At 39.4% G+C, this 19583-nt stretch overlaps 1 protein-coding gene across 17 annotated transcripts in view; it reads right to left on the bottom strand.

Moving 5' to 3' along the window:
• The window catches only part of ST3GAL6 (ST3 beta-galactoside alpha-2,3-sialyltransferase 6), a 64969-nt gene that overhangs the window by 22254 nt on the left and 23132 nt on the right, over window positions 1–19583 (bottom strand). For 6 of the 17 annotated variants that reach the window (XM_074361763.1, XM_074361755.1, XM_074361762.1 and 3 more), the window contains 3 exons: window positions 12644–12820; window positions 6603–6702; window positions 3989–4066 (listed from right to left, as the gene is read on the bottom strand). In XM_074361763.1, the coding sequence (XP_074217864.1) occupies window positions 3989–4066; window positions 6603–6702; window positions 12644–12749 (284 nt within the window). In that variant the 5' untranslated portion in view covers window positions 12750–12820. Of the gene's footprint in view, window positions 1–3988; window positions 4067–6602; window positions 6703–8182; window positions 8267–12643; window positions 12821–19583 lie in introns of all 17 variants that reach the window. The other 11 variants (XM_045503804.2, XM_074361809.1, XM_074361799.1 and 8 more) reach the window with 5 other exon arrangements.

Genomic DNA, 19583 nt, shown 5'->3' with positions numbered 1-19583 from the left:
AACACAGAATTATTTTTAAGATTCTTTAAAAATCATCTTAAACACTATTTAAATATTGCCTAGAGTCGGATACACAATGGAACTGCACACCCAGACACACTTTCCAGGCGTGGATCCAAAATTATGTAACAGCTTCGGGGCTGGTGATAGGGGGTGGGGGTGGGGGGGGCACCAAATTTAAAAACAAGACACCACCAAGTACAGCCCCATACAGGAAGAAAGAAAGGAAGTAATAAGGGACAATAAAAGTAGTGATGCTCGGCCACCCCCAAAGGAAAAGATGCCCTAGGTATAAAGCTGTTGTCCCCTGTGAAAATAAAGACACTAACAGTTAGATGTAGCTGGAACCAAACTCTTTCCTAATGTCATTAAATTAAAATCTGCTCAAGAACAAGAACTATGGGTATCTGTCTCCTTACTGCCTGCCCTGTCCCTCTCGCTCCCCGTCAGGTACCCTCTCAGACGAAAGAGAGACCGTGACGAGGCGCCTGTTTTTTCTCACTTTTAGGTCCTGGCCCAGAGCAGGCAGACAACGTACGTTTGATAAATGATAAATGATTGAATGAATGTCAATTTCAAATTAATTCTTAATGGGACCATTATGAAGTAGAAAGAAATAAAAAAAAATTGTTTTAATTAAAGAGAAGGAATAGGTCAAGCACATATTAAGACGCTATCCTCACCTACCAGCAGGACTAGGTACTGCAAACCCTCACCCCAACCCCCTCACATGGCCGATCTTTCCTGCCTTACCAGTTTTGCTCTTTTTTGGTATAAAAACTGCTGGTAAAGATCAGAGTGCCCCTGGGGTTTGCATGACAAAATGGAAATAAACAGCAGCGTACTAGGGGCGAATTAGCTTCAGTTCTATCTTGGCTTTGCTACTCAGGAGCCACTAAGGAGCTCAAGATTTCAGAGCTGAGCAAGAATTCACACCATATTCAGACTAAGCAAAGAGGTGAGAGACCAGTCTTTCCTACACAGTGAGTAGGCTGTGTGTCCCAGATTCAGTTGTGCCACATAATAGCAGCCTTGGGGAGGGTCCAGCCAACCCTGAAAGGTCATTTTCTGTGTCAGGGTTGATCCTTAAATTTAGGATCTGCTCTGGGAAGAGGAAGTGTCAGGTCACCTGACTTAAGATTGAGAGGAGACTCAAGATCTTCCCAGGCTTCCTTGGGAAAGTAAAACATGACGACTTTGCACGTTGAGGTGAAGGCAATGACAGTCTCTAATCTTTGGGCGGGGGGCAGTGAAAATGATGGTGACAAATGGTTAATGTCTATTCCAGTCAGACCTTGCCCTAGGTGACTTACATTTTATTTCTAAATGCAACCATTGTTAAGCACTGTGGACAAAGAATGCTGCCTGCCATCTCAGTAAACAAAGAATGCTGTGGCCAGCAAGCCTTCAGCCACTGCAGCCACCCTGACTGTGTACCCTGGGGGGAGTGCAGGAGGGGGAAAAACAGGATGCTGACCCTAGATAGTTAAGATACACATCAAAGGAATAATTTCAATGAGTCCAGACTCTCACATCTTCCCATACACAGAAAAGTATGAAATTCATTACGTTGAGACGTCTAGTTTTTCTTTAATTAGCAGTAATCGTTTGATGTTCAACTACCTCGTTTTTTTTTTGTTTGCTGTTTGTTTATTGCAAAAACTCCTATATACCCTGGCTCCTCGCCTATCTCTTCAGACCCATCCCTCAGAGCTGTCTGACAGGCTGTATTCCAGGCTTAAGTCCTCAGTAATTCCCTAAATAAAACATAATTCTCAGCTTTTAGGTTGTGGCTTTTTTTCAGTAGTCAGCACCATGTCTCACATAGTAGGGGATGCTCAGTAAGCACCAGTCTTATCTGTAATAATTATCCATTACATTATAGTGTATTATAGCATGTTATATTACATTATAATGTAACACATTACGTTATGTCTCTGTTGTCCTTACTCCTACACAAGCTTGGAAAGGAAGGTAAATTTTACTAATTAATTTACACTGTAGACAAAAAAATGTCACCTGCCATTTCAGTAAACAAAGGATGTTGTGGCCATAAAGCCATCAGCCACTGTAGCCACCCCTATGGCGCACCCTGAGGAAAATTCAGGATGGATGAAAATACGATACTAGCTTCACATGGTTAAAATGCATATCAAAGGAATGATTTCAATAAGCCCAGACTCTGGAATCTTCTCATACATAGAAACGCACTAAAATCATTAACTTGAGATGCTGTTTCTGTGTTAGTAGTAACTTTCTGATGTTCGACTACATGGGTTTTTTTCTTCTTTTTTTTCTAAGCAAAAACTCCTATATATCCTGGCTCCTCCTTTACCTCTCTGGAACAATCCCTCAGAGCTATCTGAGATGCTGCCTGCCCGAAATACAGTTCTCAGTAAGATGTCTAAATAAAACCGAATTCTCAGCTTTTAGGTTGTGCACTTTTTCGGTCGACAAGACAAAGAAACTGAAGCTGTGAAAACAAGTAACTATTATCTGGAGCCACTAACCCATACCTGACAAAGCTGAGATCATACTCAAGTTCAATGTTAAGGAAAGGTGTCCTCTTCACAGCACTGCAAGTAACACTTTCTAGTTTCCCAGCAGAGCTTCTCCCGACGGCTACTGGCAGAGACAGCCCCGCCTCCCGAGGATACAGGTCACATGACCAGTGGGCATCTGCTGGTCACTTCAACTGCTGGGCAACCTTCCATGAATACTTTAGACCTGCTGGGTTTCCTCAGAAAGGAAATATCTATTTTCTCTAAAGCTGTAGAGTACCTTGATTCTAGAGGAGTGCTGTAAAACCTGCAGTCTGCAACCCAGAGGTGGCTCATGAAATCAGTTCTGCAAGTCACGAGCCGCACATTTTAAAAAAGCGATAGAAGAGAATACTGGGTGTGTGGAGTAGGAAGGGTAAAATGCCTTTGTTATTCATTATAAATATGTATGCATACTAAATTCCAAAGTAAAATGTGTTTCTTACTATGTGTTATGGTTAAAAAAAAAAAAAAAAAGAAAGTAAAAGCTTCTCATTGTGCAGTAGTCCTAACTGGACACACAGCCGGGGATAAACTACAAGCAGCCACAGTACACTTGTAGCCATGTGCAAAAGTAGTTCATGTGCCTGCAGTTCTGCAGAGGACTGGCTGATTCTGAAGGGACCTGTAGACCCGAAAGTGAAAGAACCAGTCACAGAAAGATGCAGTGATGTAAGAAAAGACAGTGAGAGAAGAAAAGGTGAATTTGTGATCTTTAGTCGATAAAATGCTGAAAAGCTTGTCTGTGTTTTACACAATTCAACATGCCCAGACCAGAACTGTCATTTATTTCTATTTATCTGGAAACATTTTCGCCAGCAATCCGTCAAAGATGCGGTGACAGAGGAAAAGCGTACTGGTGGATGGGAGAGTAAATTCTCTACAAGTCCTGACAACCATAACGAAAACCATTATTTACATTCTATGGAGTTCACTGAAAGTCTATGAAAGGCAAATTTCTACTGTAAAGTTTAATCTAGAGGCAAGGGAGAAGAAACCACAATACAGTAAGAATGGAAAATGACATGGGAACCAGACGGGAAAATAAAACCCTAAAGGACCATTCACTTTTTTTTTTATGATTAAACACAAATAGACCTCTCTACTATCACTTCTTTGAAAAGAATATTGGCCTGACTGAGTTCTTCAATGTCTTCTTTCAAAATACATGTAGAGCTCTGACTAAAAGCACAAAAAGACACAGGGGAGGTGGATATAGCTCAGTGGTAGAGCACATGCCTAGCATGCATGAGGTCCTGGGTTCAATCCCCAGTACCTCCACTAAAAAAAATAAAAAATATAAAAACACACAGGATATTCAAGCTCTTCTTAAATATAGGGTGTCAACTTTATACTGCTAAGGTTTGCATGGAAAAAAAAAAGTGTGGAAAATGATTAGAAACACATTTCGAACATTTTGTGTGCCACAATTTCTTTCATATTTTTACCTCAAGAGAGAGGCAAAGGCTGGCTTTGATAAACAAGGCTGGATCTTATTTCTCCGCTTCATTTCCACAGGTGGCACCCTGTGAGACAAAAACAGCATCAGGCAGAAACCAGAACCAGGCAGCCGCCCAAAACAAACCAAAAGCCCGGGAACCCCCGTGGTGCCCCAGCTGAGAGGCTTCTCAGACCGGGAACAAACATCCTCATGTGGCCCCTGAGGTATGACAGGACCTTTGCCAAGTCCTGGACACATCTGAGGATTCGTGGATGCAAAGCAAGAGAGAGTGGAGAAGGCTGAGGTGATAAGTGACCCAGAAGGGGTTCAAAGAGCAGTGACTCAAAAGAACCCTTTGAGAAGAACCAGGACAACAACACTGTGGAAGGTACCACCAGGCTCATGTTTCAGAAGTTCCCGAAAGCCTGACAAATCCGATTCAGCCCGAATGCACCCAGCTTCTGCTGGCGGTCCCCACGTTATCCAGTAAACAGCACAGAGACACTGCCCTGAGCAGATGCCACAGCCCCTGCTGGTGATCTGGGGACTCCACGAATCACACCATTTAGAGCCATATCTGACTCTCCTCTGCTGTTGGCACAGGTTGGTGTTTGTGTGTCTCCTGAATGGAGCACTTGTCTCCACAATTTAAAAGGGTATTGTGGAACAGGACAGAACACAACAATGAAAATAAATGAAGGGGACAGGGGGCAGAGGGAGGAGGGAGGAGATCTAGACTCAGCCAGGAAAGAGGAAGACAGCTTGATAAGAATGTATTAGTGATCATCAACTGTGTGAAGAATTCATCTGAAAAAGAAAACTAATCAATTTTCTTCTATACTCACAGGGCTCAAACTGAAAGAAATAGCCTAAACCGTCCGTGGATAGATTCAGTTCCCCATCCCACTCCCCTTTTTTGGTACAAAATCCCCAGTTAGAACAGCTAGGTTCCTGAACCACGAGGCTAAGTTCTTATGCAGAGACACATCTTTTGTAAACACCCCAAATGGCAAAAATGTCTCTTGATTTATAGGTAAGAAATGTATATAAATATGGGGACCAGCACACCAAGCCATAAAAACCAAATTATATTCAGAGAAAAAAACGAAGTATATTACTTGGTTTCTAAGGTTGTTAAAAAACAATTTTCTCACACCAAAAAAAAAATATGACAATGAATATGTGTATGTTCATGTATAACTGAAAAATTGTGCTCCACATTGGAATTTGACACAACATTGTAAAATGACTGTAACTCAATAAAAAATGTTAAAAAAAAAAAAACTGTTTTGAGATACTGTGAAGACAACTTTGCACGTTTTTTTTTTAAAAAAAGACAAATATCTGTTTTAAATAGTTTTAAGGAAGCAATTTCACAGCACAAACATGCATCTGAGGTAATTTCCCACGAGACTTTCTGTGACTGGAGTAACATGTTAGCTTAGGAGTGACACGAACATTCCTCAAATTCTGAGGACAAAACTGCGCTGAATTCAGACCCTTTTCTTTGTCTTCTTTATCATTTCTCCATGACAAGACAGGATTGGTGCGGAAGTAGCAGTCTACCAAACCCCGTGTTTTCTCTTCTGCTCTTGTTTTCCATTACTAAGTGTGGGGCAGAGACAGGATGTGGCAGAGATGAAGGCAGAGATGCCTGTGGTAGAACCATCATATGGTGTATAACCAGACTTCTAAGACATCTAGCTCAATATTTAAATCTAAAGCCTCAAAATTTAGGGCCAAATCCATCCACCTGGCATTGGGTTTTTCCAGTAACCATTTGTCTTCCTTCAGTCCATGAAGAGCATTACAATGATTTTTCAGTCAACCAATGATGAAATGAAATACAAAAGCATCCATTTATTTTATCATCTAGTTAAAACAAAAACAAAGCAAAAAAACCTAAAAAACAAAAAACCCTAGAAACATGCTCTAGGATCTACTCTTGAAACAGTGGCAGAAAGTACTGAACTTTTTCCTAAGACAGGAGGTTGTTATCTGGTTTACTGTGATGGCATGTACTAGCACCCATTCAGGATTTAAAGGCCATCAAAGCTGTATTCCTCACCAAAGGACTGACAATAGGGAAAAGGACAAGAAGTTTATTAAAGAAGTTTTCTCTGCAATAAAACTACTTGCACCTCTTCCAATTTTATACATGACATTTCAGGTCAAAGTGGTTTCAAAATGTACCTATGTCATTACTCACCAGATATTTTTTAAACAAAGGAAACCATAGCAGTGTTTATATTTTAGCAACAATCTCTTCTAGCATTTTAGGCTCTAAGAATCAAGTATCACTGAGCCCAAGAATGACTCCATCAATTCAAAAGATGAAATATTATAAGTGAAGAATGTTATGTCCCAGAGATGGTCAACACCCCTGCTTCACTAAAGAGTCAAGAAAAAGATGGTGTTGCCTATCAGTTGTTAAGCTGTTAGATGCAATGTATAGGGTATTAGAACGGTATAACCCCAATTCATAATGGGAAAGCTAGACAAGGTTCAAAGTATTACAGGCTGGTTTTTTTTTTTTTTAATAGGTCCCTCTAATATAATTTGCATGTCTGTGTTAAAGACTAGTTTTGGACTCATTCTTAAACAGCAAAAATGAAACTTACCAGTAGACATTTGTTCCCCATAGTATACAGTGCAGCACATAATAGAGGAAGACAGCACTCAGGAATATGGCCACAAGGTACCCTCTCATGGCTGGCCCACCTGAAACACAAGGAATGAAGGCCAAAGGAACAGTGAGATTGTTACACAGATGGATTTACACAACGTCTTACCTACAAGCATCAGTGAATAAACAGAGAGAGACAGAGAGAGAGTAGAAAAAACTGATGGAAGCCAATTATTTTGGAAACACCCACTAAAGTGTCAAAAAGAGAACATTTTTTTGTTTCTCCTCATCCTCTTTAATCAACACAACGCAATTCATGTTTAGACCAATAAGCAGTTCCAATGTTTCAAAGCTAGTGGCTTCCATACTACCTTCCCATGTTAGGTAAGAAAAAAATTTCATTTGGAACAAAATTTTACCTATCTAATCAATATCCAAAACTTTTTTTCAGAAATATTAAAAAATATCTATTTTCTCTCTCAAAAGAAAGTGAATCTATGCCTTAAAATATAAACATTTTGTTTCACCAGTGCTTGAAATGATTCTTAAATGCTATTCATGCTAAAAGTCCTTTTCCTAATTTGAAAGAATTAGAGAAACAAGGTTGCTAAAAAATACCTCCCCCCTCAAAAAAATACTTCACACATTCTCAACTTTTATATACTTTTAGATATACCATATCACGGCATAGGTAAATTTAGCCAATTTTTTGCTTGTTTTTATATTAAATGGACAGTACAGTTCACCACACATTTATCAGTCGACCAAAAAATGGGCACAATCTTCCCTAGAAAACAAATGCACAAAAAAGCCTCTTTACAAAATATATTTTTAATAGTCTAAAGCATTTTGTTTAGTTCCCACTTCTGCTTCAAAGGCAGAAATAAATGTTCTCACTTCCATTTGTAACTAAATGTCAAACACAAATTTAGTACATGTTTCTATACTAGACCTTCTATTTCACTGCATGTTACTTAAACAGATATACTATTTCTGTGCATCTCTTGTCGAGTTTCTGATTCATCAAGACATATGAAGGTACCACTTCACTCACTCCTGTCCGTATCTCTTAACCTCAAATGGGGCAATGCAGTGTAGACCATGTGAGTCTGGTTAGATTCTTAAAGCGCTCCATTGTCTTAAGTAGAATGTACTAAACATAATTTCAGATCTCCTTGATGGTGTGAGGACCTCGTAATGAATGTCATAATTGCTCTGGGTTCCCTTAGAGTTGAGACCCTCGGGAGCTCAGGAGGGTGTGGGCTGTTTGGAAGCACCCCTAAGCTGTAGTGACGATCCCGCGGTGTTGCCTCCCTTGCTGTCAGCTGCTGCTCCTCACTGCTATTAAGGCCGCCACCGCCCCCACATGCCACTATTATATACTAATTGGAAATGACTGTAGTCAGGAGGAAGCAAATGAATGCATTAAACCAGCAGACTTTAGTTTACACATGCTTCTAATTTAGTGGATATAATCCCCATGAGGGTCAACACGGGTGAGAAATCAGAAGACATGAATCGGGGCCCAAGTCCTCATAATTCCTGGCTTGGCGGACCTTAGGTCCATCATTTTACCTTTGCCAACAACTGACAAGTGAAAGCACACAGCAGTTTCGGTTATTAGGCTGATTAGCCAAAGTGATGGGCGTCCGGCATAACCTATGACACAAAAATATGTGCTGAATGAGTGTGTGTATTTCATGGTTGTTTGTTTTCTAAAACTAAAGCCAGCTGTGCTTTCCTCTACACAGTAAAATGCACGGGTTTGAGAAAGACAAAGGGAGACTCGATGCAGCCAGTGCTACATTCTCACGGGCCTCACAGGAGATGCGACTGCGCGTGGCTGTGGCAGAAAGGCCAGCGTCTTTCGCTGGCAAAGGAGCACAGCACAGACGGGACACGTGACCACCCCAAGCTCGTGCTTCCCTTCCCACTTTGTTCTGTCTTCCTCATCCATTTCTAATGTCTGTCTTGGGGAGGGGATAGCTCAGTGGTGGAGTGTGTGCTTAGCCTGCACGAGATCCTGGGTTCAAACCCCAGTGCTGTCCATTATAAATAAACAAACAAATCTAATTACCCCCACCCCAAAACATAAAAAATTAAAAAAGTGTATGTCTTGATGTATTATGCATGACTTTAAAAATCACCTTAAATTCTTCTCAGTAAAATGCAAGAAATAAATTGCATGATCATTAGTGGGTAAAAAAAAAAAGTATGATACTGTGTTTTTTTGAGAAATAATTGGTAAAATCCAAGTAATGGAGAGAATTAAGGTTTGGGATGATCAGAGTACAAGTCTGAGACAGTGAGGAGTTTGGGAAGTTGGATGCATCACTGAAAGTGCTTAACTGAGGAAACAAAGACAACAAGACAGCCAGCCAGAGCCTGGCCCTCATGATGCGTCCAACAAATGCTAGCTTTTTGTTTCTTCCCTTTCACGCGTGAGAGAAGTGAAAATATTACACACTTTGGCCAGAGTCCATGGTCCATGCTCCATGCTGACAGGACACAGGGAGCCGTGTGGACGGGGAGTGGCTCCTCCCTTCGACTGAATTGGCCTCAGCAGAATGCTTTGGTTTTGTTTTTTTATACAAGTGTCAGGCAAACATGAATGGAGGATAAATATAAAAGAATCCAAAGAACACAGTCGAATTCTTTCTGTACCCTGTGACTCCTTTGAAAATACACTGTAATTTAAGCCTTTTTGGTTGTACACGCTGATGGTCTCAGACATCAGGGGTGTCTGGCAACCCGGGGAGTCCTAGAACCCCAAGTTAGCCTTGTACCGAGACAGTTTTGGAAATTACTGATGTCAGGCACAAGACTGCCCTAGAAGACCTTCACCACAGGCCAAAAGAGTCACCAAACAACCTACTTAAATACTCAAATTAAATATGTTTAAGACTCTACCCAGAATAACACCAGTTTTGCAAATACCCAACAAGGAAGCCACTTATCACTGTCAGCAATGGTTCAAAACATGTTTACACTGAAGATAAGACAGCACGTGGAGGTCTAGAGAAAGAACTCAGTATTTACAACTCAATTTGCTTATCTGTCCCTCAAAACACATTCTTTGAGAAATTTATGTATTATTTTATAGAGCACAGAAGTATGAGTGAATTACTGTTTTTCATTCACCCACTTGTGGCTTAGCTGAAAACAAAGAAGTGTGAGAAAACACTATTCTTTTTGTCCTCAAAAGTAAAATGAACCTTCTCTTGGAGGAGCCACTGCATACACCGCGTGAGAGGTTTCAGCTCTGCCACTCTCTACGTGCCCCAGGCAACTCCAGGCAGCCACATTCCAGTTGCAACGTCACCCAGGGCCAGCCAGGATATCCTTGTGATAAGCATGTGGAGTCCCTCTGCTTGCTCACAGGAAAAACTTTCACAAACAAATGAATTCTCTAATTTTAATTCTATGGATGAAATGACCATTTTGCTTTGAGCCAAAGATTTCAAAGGAAAACCAGTTAGAATTTAACATAGAGTGCCTGTTTTAAAGGTTGGGTGGGGCAGGGAAGGTCCCTTCAACATAATTTCAATTACTAAAACAAACAAGTTTCATGGTCTTGACAATAAATGAAACATACCAGCTTCTTGGATGGGGCTGCTACTAAGACCAGGGTCCTTAAAACATCCTTTATAAACTGCAAGTCATAAAGCAATTATGCATCTAAAGTGTGGTACAGGGCATCAAGGGTGGGCAGGACTCACTGGCAGAGACCAAATATGTATTTCTTCTCAAATGATGATACATAACCCAAAATATGAATAATCTACATATACCAAAGTGAGCTCAAACTTGGCAACAGTTTCTCCTTCTCTTTAATAATAAAAGTACATTTTATAAATTCATAAATGCTTGTATAGCCATCACTTTACTTAAGATTCAAAACCAGCTTGATAAATCAACGTTCAGGCATGATCTTAACGAATGAGGGAGCTGAAAGGTTCTGAGGTTGAGTGAGCTGTCTCAGTTTACACAGTCTAACAGACAAAAACAGACTAAAGCCTGACCATTTCTTTCTCACAGTTCTATTCCTGGTGTCATCCTGTCTATCAAGACAAAAGCCAGGAGGGGAACTAGAAAGACAGAAGTCTCATGTGTAACTTCCTGACCGTGGTGGCCAGCATTCCAAAAGGGTAAGTTCAGACCTGGGTGAAGGGGACAGGGTGGCAGGTCTGGGGGTCCACGCCAGCTGGGGGCTTATTAAAGTGCACAGTTCTGAACCCCTAATTCACCTGTGTCTCTGGGCTCCAGAACATGCGCTGAAACAAGCTCCCTCCCAGTCTGATTCTTATGGGTCCTCAAGTATGAGAATCACTGCTCTAGGACACTCAAGAGAACCATGGAGAAAAAAAAAAAGTAACACTTACTGAAATACAGAGACGGTAACAGATATTACAGTAATTATCCCACTAGACACTAGATGGCAAGCTCTGTGAGAGCAGGACTTGTCCATCATTTTATTTCCATTTATTTATTTCCTTACTTCTAACAACACCTGTCACACAGATGCTCAGTAGACAGTCTCTGAATGTAGTTACAGATCCCATAACTAGATGCTTTGTATTAATTTTTTACCCTAAATGCCCAGCACATGGCAAATGCCCAATGGATAATGGCTGATTAGAATCATAATCTCTGACAAAGGCTTGTGGTGTAGTATCTCACGTCATCCTCACGACCGCCCTGGGAGGGAAAGAGTAAACTTCCAATTCCCATTTCACAGATGAGGAAACCGAAGCTCTGAGAGGAGGGGTGACTTTCCTGAGCTGACTCAGACCTGTATCTGCCATCCCCGAGCCCACGCCCTGCGCTGCCGCGCTCCCGATGGGAGCTTTTACACTCAGGTGCAGGTCTAGCCTTCTGATACCAGACTAAACATTACAGAATGTCGAATGTGTCCATCCCACCAGCTCCTTAAGCAGCATAAATTCTAGGAGTTGGTGCAAAGGAGAGAAAGTTGATAGCCACAGACTGTGTTGAAATAAAACCCTATTACTCACAACCTTGTTTTTCCCAACCCATTTCTCTGGATTTCAGGAAATCCGTTATTTTTTTCTCCATTCCTTTGAGTGTCCCTAGAGCAGTGATTCTCAAACCTCAATATGCAGAAGAATCATACTGGAGGGTTCTTATTTCAAAGCACATTCTTGAGCCCCTCAAGTGACCATAACAGCATTGCTTAAACAAACAAAACAAAAACCCTATGACACTTGAATGACACTTGAAAATGGTCAGATTTTTATTTTTAGATTCTCCTAAAGCTTGTTCAAACCAAAGGGGATTTGTTTTTCCAACAACCAGCTAGAAAGAAGCATACATTCAGCAATAATTCTAGAAACAACGTTCTATTTGCCAAGCCCAAAAACACTGGGTAACTCAGTATCATACGACTCCCGGGAAGAAATACCCTTGCACACACAGATGCACCCAGCCTGCCTGGCCTCTCCACACCCGATGGCCTCTACACCTGGCCTCAGACATCTCCAATGCCCTTCTGTAGGCTCCGCCCCACCCCAATCGCTGGCCCAAAGGAAAGGGAGCCTGGGAAGCCCTTGAGTAGCAGCTCAACAGTTTGGTCAGGTTCCCAATGATCCCACGTTGACCTCGGACACCTCATTCAGCAGACTTGAGTTCTTGTTGCCGGGTCCCTGAATTATATACATCCTAGTTTTTCAAGGTCTGCTTCTTCTCCCTCTCGGCCACCCCAGCAACTCTGCAACCAAACTTTCAATACTTTAGTAACTAGGATCCTAAGCCACGTCCTCATCCACTCTGTCCCCTGAGACCCTCCGCTTCCTCAGTGACAGATGTCTTGCTCTGCTGCTGCTCAGTCTCCTCTCTCCCCCAGCTGCTCAACTGCTCAACAACTTGCATCTTTGTGCAAATTAGAAAAGGACTCCCTCCCCTCATCCTCGGCTCCACACAGCCCTGTGGGCACTTATCTTGGTGTGGGCAGGATTTCAGCCACAGCTTTCCCCTTAGCTGGGTTCCCCCATTCAAGGCTCACCTCCAGAATCTTACCAGGTGGGCCTGCTGACAGCTTGTTTCCATTCAGCCCTGGGAGAGGCCCTTCTCCATTCAGGTCTCCATCAGTTCTCTGCTCACAATGACACACGCCCTGCACCATCTGAACTCGGCAACAGATCTCACATCTTGCTTTCCTTCCTCTTTGTAGTTATTGCTCAGCTTACGACTCCTCTGGAATCACATACCCCCGTGAGCATTAGCTCCAGATCTACTTACGCACTAACATCTCAGTTTTAGCACCATGGGTCCCCTAAGCCTCCTAGCCCTACCCACCTCCATATAGCCCAAGCCTGCAAGGAGACACACAGGACCTCACTGCCATGGATGTAAAGGCCTCTGGCCTCTTTAACTCATTTATTACCCCTCTTTTAAGTAATGGTTCCTATTATTTATGGCAGGATCCAAATGTGTCTGGTAACCTCGCTATCTACCAAGGAGCTCCACCCTCTGTGTTGATGATCATGTAAACAATAGCACCCTTCATTAAGTACCTACAAAATGCCTAGCACCGCACTAAGCCCCTTTCACACATGATGATGAAAACAGGGTTGCTATCATCCCCACGCAAGAGAGCTTTCTGGGTTTTAAAATTGTATGTTGTGGGAAATTTTTAAATTGTACATTGTGGAAAACTGTATCTACTGTATTTTTTTTTAACTGTAACAGCATGAACCTTTTTTAAGCAAGGAAATGATACACATTAAATACATGCATTTATTAATATACTTACTTACAAACACTGTAATATGAAAAACTATTCATTTCACAATTAAAGAGATAAGTCTTAAGGAATTAGTAGTCTGGTTGATGGGATTTCTGCTAGAAGGATCTGAAAATTCTCAATAGGCCATAATTAAAAAATAAAGACTTAGCCCACATAAAATTAAGTACTCTTCAATGTTACACCGCCTGACAAAGCCAAATTTAAACCTGAAGTTCCCAGCTACTGCTATTTAATCAAATTAAGGGGAAAAATCTGATTACTAAGTAAGTTAATAGAAAATTATAATTGAATTTATGTAAACTCCTCCACCCCCCCCACAAAAGCTATTTGCATAGTTTCAATGAATAGGACCAAATGTATACATTCTGGCTGATTCCTAAATACATAGTTTTTTTCTTCTTTGTGCACAGCAGAAGAATATATATAATTAACTTTCTCTCTCCCTGCAACCAATTCTTCTGCTAATACAATGATGTGCAGCTAATTCCTACATGCATACACACACCTCTTACAGTCTTTCAAAAAAGCCAATGCTTCACAGCTAACATTATACTTAATGGGGAAAAGCTGAAAGCATTTTCTCTAAGATCAGGAACAAGACAAGGATGCTCACTCTCGTCATTTTTATTCAACATAGTTTTGGAAGTCCTAGCCAATCAAAGAAGAAATAAAAGGAATCCAAATTGGAAACAAAAAAGTAAAACTGTCACTGTTTGCAGATGACATGATACTGTAGAAAACCCTAACAAGCGACCAGAAAACTACTAGAATTCATCAACAAGTTTGGTAAAGTTGCAGGATACAAAATTAATATATAGAAATCAGTTGCATTTCTATATGCTAACAATAAATAGCAGAAAAGAAAATTAAGGAAACAATACTATTTACTACTGCACCAAAAAGAATAAAGTACCTAGGAATAAACCTATCCAAGGAGGCAAAAGACCTGTCCTCTGAAAACTATAAGACACTGATGAAAGAAATTGAAGATGACATAAACAAATGGAAAGAGATACTGTTCTTGGATTGGAAGAATCAATATTGTTAAAATGGCCAACTACCCAAGGCAATATACTGATTCAGTGCAACCCCTATCAAACTACCAACAACATTTTTCACAGAGCTGGAACAAAAAATGTTAAAATTTGTATGGAAACATAAAAGACCTTGAATAGCCAAAATAATCTTGAAAAAGAAGAACAGAGCTGGGGGAATCACACTCCCTGACTTCAGACTATACTACAAAACTATAGTAATCAAGACAGTATGGCACTTGTACAAAAACAGACACACAGATCAACAGAACAGAATAGAAGGTCCAGAAACAAACCCACGCACTTATGGCCAATTAATCTATGACAAAGGAGGCAAGAAATATTCAATGGAGAAAAGACAGTCTCTTCAATAAGTGGTGCTGGGAAAACTGGACAGCTACCTGTAAAAGAACAAAATTAGAACATTCTCTAACACTATATATAAAAATAACTCAAAATGGATTAAAAACTTAAATGTAAGACCAGATATTACAGAACTCCTAGAGGAAAACATAGGCAGAACACTCTCGGACATAAATCACAGCAACATATTTTTTGAACCAGCTCCTGGAGTAATGGAAACAAAAGCAAAAATAAATAAATGGGATCTAATTAAACTTAAAAGCTTTTGCACAGCTAAGGATACCATCAAAAAACAAAAAGACAACCTATAGAATGGGAGAAAATATTTGCAAATGATGTGATCAACAAGGGACTAATTTCCAAAATATACAAACAGCTCATATACCTTAATATCAAAATAACAAGCAACCCAATCAAAAACTGGGCAGAAGAACTAAATAGACATCTTTCCAAAGAAGACAGACAGATGGCCAACAAGAACATGGAAAGATGCTCAACATCACTAATTGTTAGAGAAATGCACATCATAACTACAATGAGATACCACCTCACACCAGCCAGAATGGCCATCATTAAAAAGTCTACAAACAATAAATGCTGGAAAGGGTGTAGAGAAAAAGGAACCTTCCTACACTGTTGGTGGGAATGTACACTGGTGCAGCCACTATGGAGGACAGTATGGAGGTTCCTTAAAAAACTAAAAACAGACTTACCATATGATCCATCAATACCAGTCCTGGGCATATACCCAGAGAAAAATATAATTCAAAAAGACACATGCATCCCAATGTTCACAGCACTATTATTTGCAATAGCCAAGACATGGAAACAACCCAAATGTCCATCAACAGATGACTGGATAAAGAAGATGTGGTATATATACATATACAATGGACTACTACTCAGTCATAAAAAAGAATAAAATAGTGTTATTTGCAATAACATGGATGGACCCGGAGATCATCATTCTAAGTGAAGCAAGCCAGAAAGGGAAAGAAAAATGCCATATGATGTCACTTATATGTGGAATCTAAAAAAAAAAGAATACAAATGAACTATTTATTATTTACAGATTAGATAACTGATTTCTTGAATATGTGTAAGTACATTTGCTGTCCTTTATGAATGGATCACTGTATTCTGTTGATTCTTATTTTGTGGTAGGCTTTATTCCCTTGATAACTAGTATAAAAGCTAAAGCTCTTAACTGTTCTTAGAAACAATGAACAGTACATACATGTAAATTTTTTTAAAAAGTTTGAAGACTGTTTTCATTATATTTTTATACTAACATTTTCTGAGTCTGTTTCCAAAAGTGCTAGCTGGAGAATTAAGATAATTGTCTAGGATCAATTACAATTTCTTGGTATCTCTTTTTTTGTGAGAACTCATTGCAGAAAAAGAGTTTTATACTGGTCACTTATCTGGGTATTTGTCTCATTTGCATAAGTATGTGGATATTTATATAATTTTAATCTAAATTATGGTTACAGGAAAGCAAAGTTCTTTTCTGGTAGCATATACTACTACAAATGACCTTCATCCTCCCTTGCTGTTTCTATCATCCAATTCTCATATATTTCTTGTAAATGATTCCAGACAAAGAGGTTGATAAGTAAGGGAAAAATAAAACTTAGCAATATAGGAAAATGTTATCTATTAAAATAATTTAAATATGTTTTCCCTTACATCAACACATTTAAAAGTGTCAGCATTTTGTGAAAGGATTTAACAGCACGTATGCATCATATGAAAATACATTACCAAAGGATCTCTGCACCATAGGTCCTCTATTTTCTGGACTTCCTAGCCCTTCATTTCAAGCCTAAAACCATATAAACCATATATATATATATAAATATATATATTTATATATATTCATTTATCCTCCATTCTTTATGTCATAGTTGTCTGAAGAATTACATGTATGTATATTGAAAACCCTACCAGAGAATGTTATAAGTTTTGTTCTCAACAGTCATACACATTTTAAATAAATTAAAAAAGAAAAAGAATCTGACAACAACAACAAAAAAAAGCAAAGGATCTGAATAGACATTTCTCCAAATAAGGTATACAAACTGCCAATAAGCACATGAAAAGATGCTCAATTCTTTAATTATTAGGAAAATGCAAATCAAAACCACAGTGAGATACCATGTCACAACCTCTATTTATACTAGTCAGACTGCTCTTAATAATATTTCTATTTTGGGAATTAATTTAGATTTTCTTTATGACTTAAAATATAGTCTATTTTTAGAAATGATCTAAATGTACTTGAAGGAATAGTCTGTATTATCATGGAACAGAGTTGGATATATAGCTATTAGGTATACATTATTGATTATTTTTTTAGGTTTTCTTTATCCTTACTAGATATTTTCTCCTCAGTCTGTCTAGGTCAGAGGGAAGTGTTCTAAATTCTCCTATTATTAGTGTGGATTTGTCTGGTTTTACTTTTATCTTCTATAGTTTCTGCTTTGTTAAAGTTGCTGCTATATTGTTTTGTGCATAGAACTTTATAACAGTAATTACTTCATTATACATTGTGGCTTTTAGCATTATAGAATATCCTTCTTTACTTTGTTTAATGCTTTTAATTTTGAATTATAGATTATTTGACACTAAAAAACAAAACAAAAACAAAAAAACCCAATGTTTTTGCCAGATTTCAACCTTAGCATATGAAGACAGACCTTGTCACCTAATAAAAGCAAAGCCCTCACTACTAAAGCAGATGACCGAATCCTGCCTCGAAAATTGGATGTGCTCATTGCAAAAAATATAAAAGGGAGAGAAACGACTTTTCAACAGAATTTTGTTTTTTAATAGCACAGCAGGACACACTAAAATCATTCAGCTAATAGCACACTATATTAGATGCTAAAAATAAATGAACTGAAGTTCCTGTTTTCAAAATCTCTCCCTTTAAACTCAGCTTCATTGAAATACACAAAAAAGCTTTTAAGGGAACTTGTCATGTTCCTACTGTTTATCCATATTTTCTGCCAGACACCCATTTCTTTTACCAGGGTGGAAATTTTCTCTATTTCTTATATTAATATCACACTGATAAGACAACCTGAAAGGAGATAATGTTAATGATGTGTGGCCAATTTTTAAAATTAATTTTATGGGGGTAAAAAATTTTTATAAACAAACCCACCACTTTTAAGTGTACAGTTTGATGAGTTTTGACAAATGTGTATAGTTGTATGACAACCACCAAAATCATACCGAACATTTCCATCAGCCCCCAAAGTTCCCCGTGTTCTTTGCAGCCAACTCTCTTCCCCTAATCTCTGGCCCCTAATCTGTTTATCACTACAGCTTTGCTTTCTCTAAAAGTTCATATAAATGGAATCATACAGTATATATCTTATTTCTGCCGTATTTCAATTAGTATAATGCTTTTGGGAAAAAACCATCCATGTTGTTGCTTATGCTAGGAGTTAATTCCTTTTTATTGCTGTGGACAAAAGAAATGCTGCCTGCCATTTCAGTCAACCCATCAAGCCACCAGCCACAGCAGCCATGGCACCCCACCCACCCATGGCGCCCCCGGGGATTCAGGAAAGAGAAAAACAGGATCCTGGCCACAGGTTGTTAGGATGCATAGCAAAGGGGGGAGGGTATAGCTCAAGCGGTAGAGTGCATGAGGTCCTGAGTTCAATCCCCGGTACCTCCTCTAAAAATAGATACACCTAATTACCTCCCTCCAAAAAAAAATAAGATACACATCAAAGGAATGACTTCAATAAGCTCAGACAGGTACACATCTTCCTATACATAAAAAGCACTAAAATCACTAAGATTTTCATGATTTTATGATCATTAACAGAGATGTCTGTATTAGCAACAATCTTTTGATGTTTGACTACATTTTTTTTTTCCCTAGCAAAAACTCCTATATATCCTGCCTCCTCCCTCGCCTCTTTGGAACAGTTCCTCAAGCTACCTGAGAGGCTGTATCCGGGCTATGGTGCTCAGAAAGGCCACCAAATAAAACATAACTCTCAGCTTTTAAGTTGTGCATTTTTTTTAATCAGTCAACAGTGCTAATCTGTATTCCATTGTATGGCTATACCATAACCACAATCTGTTTATCAACTCAGCAGCTAACAAACATTTGGTTTCTTTTCAGTTTGGGTTATTATAAACAAAGCGACATTGAAAATTCAAGTAGAAGGCTTTGAGTGTGCATATGTTTTTATGGGTCATACAGTCAATGTCTAACTTTATATGAAAATTTTCTATTATACTCTGGTAGCTATTTCTGAATGACAGATTTGCTTCAATCTCTCCGTTAAAAGGAAAAAGCCCTTGCTGATAACAATTCAAATTACTGACACCATTGAATAATACAAATCACTGACAGAGGTAAGGATGGATGAATCCATTACCACTGAGCACTCATTACGCGTGTGTACTCTACTTCAGGACATGGGGAGCAGAGCTCACAGTCGGGTGAGGGAGCCAAGTCCCACTGTTTCAACATGAGTACGCTTATCTGTTGTGGGAAGCAAAAATATATTTTAGACTCCTGCTATTCAGAGCGTGGTGCACAAATCAACAGTATCGACGTCACCTGGAAAATTTGTAAAACTGGCAGCATCTCAGCTCCAACCCTAGATCCACTGAGTTAAATCTGCATTTTTAACAAGATCCTTAGGTCATCTGTGTGTTTGAGAAGCACTACTGGAGGTCAGAGGGAAGAGGAATTACAGCCCACGCCGAGGATCAAGGCTTCACACACACACACACCCACACACACAAAAACAGTTTCTGAGAGGAACTGGAAGCTCTTTCT

Source organism: Camelus bactrianus, chromosome 1 (genome assembly GCF_048773025.1).
Source record: "Camelus bactrianus isolate YW-2024 breed Bactrian camel chromosome 1, ASM4877302v1, whole genome shotgun sequence".
Lineage (NCBI taxonomy): Eukaryota > Metazoa > Chordata > Mammalia > Artiodactyla > Camelidae > Camelus > Camelus bactrianus.
Note: the sequence above shows the minus strand (reverse complement) of the source record. Positions and strands in the feature narration are given on the sequence as shown.